The 3520-nt window shown below is 53.7% G+C and overlaps 1 protein-coding gene across 1 annotated transcript in view; it reads right to left on the minus strand.

Annotated features, from left to right (window-relative positions):
* CCDC15 (coiled-coil domain containing 15) overlaps positions 1-3520 on the minus strand; it is a 15853-nt gene that overhangs the window by 9825 nt on the left and 2508 nt on the right. Inside the window, exons 2-4 of the mRNA XM_035897484.1 lie at positions 3422-3515; positions 1154-1303; positions 132-314 (exon numbers count right to left, since the gene is read on the minus strand). Coding sequence (XP_035753377.1) covers positions 132-314; positions 1154-1303; positions 3422-3515 — 427 coding nt within the window. The remainder of the gene's footprint in view (positions 1-131; positions 315-1153; positions 1304-3421; positions 3516-3520) is intronic.

Below are 3520 nucleotides of genomic sequence, written 5' to 3' on the forward strand. Positions count from 1 at the left end.
GACCCAGGGGCAGGACCTTGCCCTTGGCCTTGTTGAACCTCATGAGGTTCCCATGCCCCCACCTCTCCAGCCTGTCCAGGTCAAACCACGAGCAACCAGGGATGAAAAAACTCAAGAGGGGAACTGCTCACCTCAGCAGCTTGCTGCTGGAACACCTCACTTTGCATCCCTCGCTGCTGTGCTGGCACGGCACGAGCGCCGGGAGCGCAGATGGCGGGCGCAGGGTGGCTCCGAAACAGGCACGTGTTCTTCCTGGGGGTCAAGCGCAGCGCGGAGTCCGAGCACTGCACGGCGATGCAGCTCTCCCTCTCCGCCTGCCGGGACACAGACCGCAGAGTTTCAATGCCGCGCGCGAATCTCTAACCATCGCCGAGCGGGACGTCGCCCCGTGCCACGTGGGAGCTGCTGGCTCAGTTTGGCGGCGTTTCTCGGGACGGACATTTTTGCTCTCTGTGCCGAGAGGGGCACAAAGAGCCATCAGGCTCTCAGGGGCTGAAGGCATCCACAGGCTTTCAGTTTGGAGCTGTGCTAGCGGAGTTACACGAGGACATCCCCACTCAACCATGCCTCCCGAGCCCTGGAAGCAGCCCAAACACCCCAGGGGCGGCCAAAACCGTTGACATTTCAGTGCGTTCCCTTCCCGCTCCGCAGTTAGTTTCTGGCAAGCCTTCCTGGCAGTTTGTTTAAAAGTAGAAAGGATTAAATATATTCACAGGATAATCTAAAACAAGCCCGCGGGGGGACATGGGAGGCGGCATGAAAGCGGTGCTTGCAAATTATTTGACTGCCCTGGGACAGCAGAAATGAGCTGCTTTGTTTAAAGCCAGACCAGGAGACATCCCCATTGTTCACAGCCCTGGCTATTTTTTAACTCCGTGCAATTCTGCACAGGGCACCGGCCCTCCGTTGTTTCTTCTGCTGCCCGAGAGAGCCAGCGACCTTTCCACGGGGAGGCAAAGGGCTTAAGGGACCTTCAGCGCCAGAGCGAGCCAAGGCGTCAGGCTGACCTCGCTTGAGGGGACGCCGCTTGCGGCCACGGGGTCTGCCGCGACCACGAGTTTCCTCATTTTTTCTTATTAACACTTTGACTTGAGGTCAAGTGGGGTTTTTTTCCCCCCCGATTCACACCAGTTTTGGAGGAGTTTCTGCTTACCGCTTCGTAGGACTTCAGCAGCTGCTGCTTCCTTCGCATCCTGACCTGCTGGTTCACCCGCTGCTTCACCTCTCCCTGGAAACGCCTCAGGCTGGCTGCCTTCTCCCGCTGCTGCTCCTTCAGCTCCTCCTCCACCTGAAACGCCGAAGCCTGCAAGAGGTGAAAGGGGATTTCACACGAGTTTCGCTACACCACGGCACTGCAGCAGCTTGCGTCCCATCTGCCCTTCCCGCAGCTGCGCCTACGAGCCGGGCAAGCAGCACCCAGAGCAAACTTATCGATGTTTTGTCTCAAAATCTGTGCATTAACAGCTTGGGCAGCGTCTGCTAAATTATTTCGAGCAGGGATGGAAGCTATCTAGCCAGACAGAGAGCGTGCACACTTTAACTCTCCTTTAACTCTCTGCAATGCACACAGGGAGAGAAAAGAAGGCAGCCTCGTACAGCAACTCCTAACCCCTGCGCCCACAAAAGGACGCTCCGACATTCAAAGCCCGGGTCCTAAAGGCAGGGGCCGGCCTCCGATCCCATTAACGCGCTGCAAGGCTGGAGGCATCTCCAGGAAGCCGTTCACAGGCAAGGCTACCGCTCTGAGAACGCCTTCACCATCTGAAGTAAAGGATTAAAAGCAATGACCTTAAAAATAATCAGGTTTTTTTGGGGGGATTTTTTGGGGTTGGGTTGGGGTTTTTTTGGTTTTTTTTTTTAAGGTTGTGACTTGAAGTCACGCCAAGCAATTCTGCTGATGCTACCACAGTTTAAAGAAAAGCCGTATTGCTCTCCTAGCTGGCACCGCAGCACGGCCTAAAGCAAAAAAAAAATAAAAATAATGAGTAAAGGGACGGAGGAAAGGGGTGAGTCTGAAAATCAGCGTAGTGAATGCCGGGTCGGATGCTCCCTCACGTAGTGCTGACTGCCAGGAACATTACCGGCAGCAAAGCAAGGTCAGCACAACCAAAGAAAGCACGGAGAGGGGGAGAAACCTGCACCGGTAACGATGAAACCCAGCCAGAGCTCCACGGAACGGCACCGTCGACAGCTCGCGCCGCTCCCCGTTGGCAACCTCATTAGCAATTCTGATGCAGGAGGCATTATTATCTATTTTTTTAATATGATCCGCTGGCGTATAAAAGCGTATTAAATAAGCTCTGATAGCCCTGCACCCACACCTGAAGGACCCCAAAGCTCCTGCGCCGGGGGGAGGACCAGGAGCACCCCGGCCCCCCGAAGCATTCGGGAAGAGTTTGGCTCCCCCAGAAGTTTCACGGTGCCAAGGTGGAAGTTATGTAGAATATGGAGATGATTCATTTCCATATATTATCTCAACCTTTCAGGATTTAAATTACAATATGGAAATAAATCATCTCAGAAGGGCAGGAGCTTCTGTAACATTTAGACATTAATTACAGGGGACTGAACTCATCATCCTATATTTAATGCACTTTTAGTCCTCTTATAATAACCCTCAAAGCAGAAATCCCCGAGATAAGCATCAATAAAGATTTCTTAAGTGTTTCTAATGGGGTACAGCAGAGATTGGCTCCAGACCCTAAAACATTCAACTTATTTTTTTTCTTTTCCAAATCAGCAACATGGAATAAAACCTTGGCTCACCGACATCCTTTACGGATGAGCGGGAACGCGAAGAGCAGCATCGATACAGGGAGCGGGGAGGCTGCTGAGCCGGGTACTGCAGAGGCACCTCAAACACAAAGCTGAGGCGTGGAGCTCGAGACCCAGCGCTGGTAAACCAAGGAGCATCTGGGAATGGTGAGGAAAAACTCACCGGGGGGGACAGAAACTTAGGTTTTAGCTGTGCTACCTCTGCTGGAAGGCAGCTTCCAGTAACACGCTGAAAATCTATAGGTCCAGCTAAAATTAAAAGCGCAGAGAGCACAGTATGGATCAAGCAATAAGTGGCAGCCGATTAGAGCACCGGCGGGATTCCTCACCTGACTGATTTTTAAAACCAATGCGTTTCTCCTAAAAAACCCCATAGCTTATTTGAGGGGAATCACCTCAGGGCTTGTATGAACAGGACGCCAGGCTACGTGGACACCGCGGTGGCTTCTGACCCTACCAAAACCCACCAAAATAAACGATTTTTTCTAGGAGCAGCACTCCTGGCTGCCTTCAAACAGAGATAAAGCTCGTTTTCACCTCTGACTGCCCCCACAGGGTTCACTGGCACAATTTGGGGGGGCTGGAGACAACCCTGGCATGACCCACACACCCGGATGGTGCCCGGGACCCCTGCGGCAGCACTCACGAAGGCCGGGCTCTCCTGGGGCTCCCCCGGGGCGCTCTCCACCCAGGCACCCACAGGGACCACGCTCTGGTTCCTCTCGGCCAGCACCCGCCAGCTGGG

This window comes from Egretta garzetta, unplaced genomic scaffold, assembly GCF_000687185.1.
Source record: "Egretta garzetta isolate BGI_Z169 unplaced genomic scaffold, ASM68718v1 scaffold207, whole genome shotgun sequence".
Taxonomy (NCBI): domain Eukaryota; kingdom Metazoa; phylum Chordata; class Aves; order Pelecaniformes; family Ardeidae; genus Egretta; species Egretta garzetta.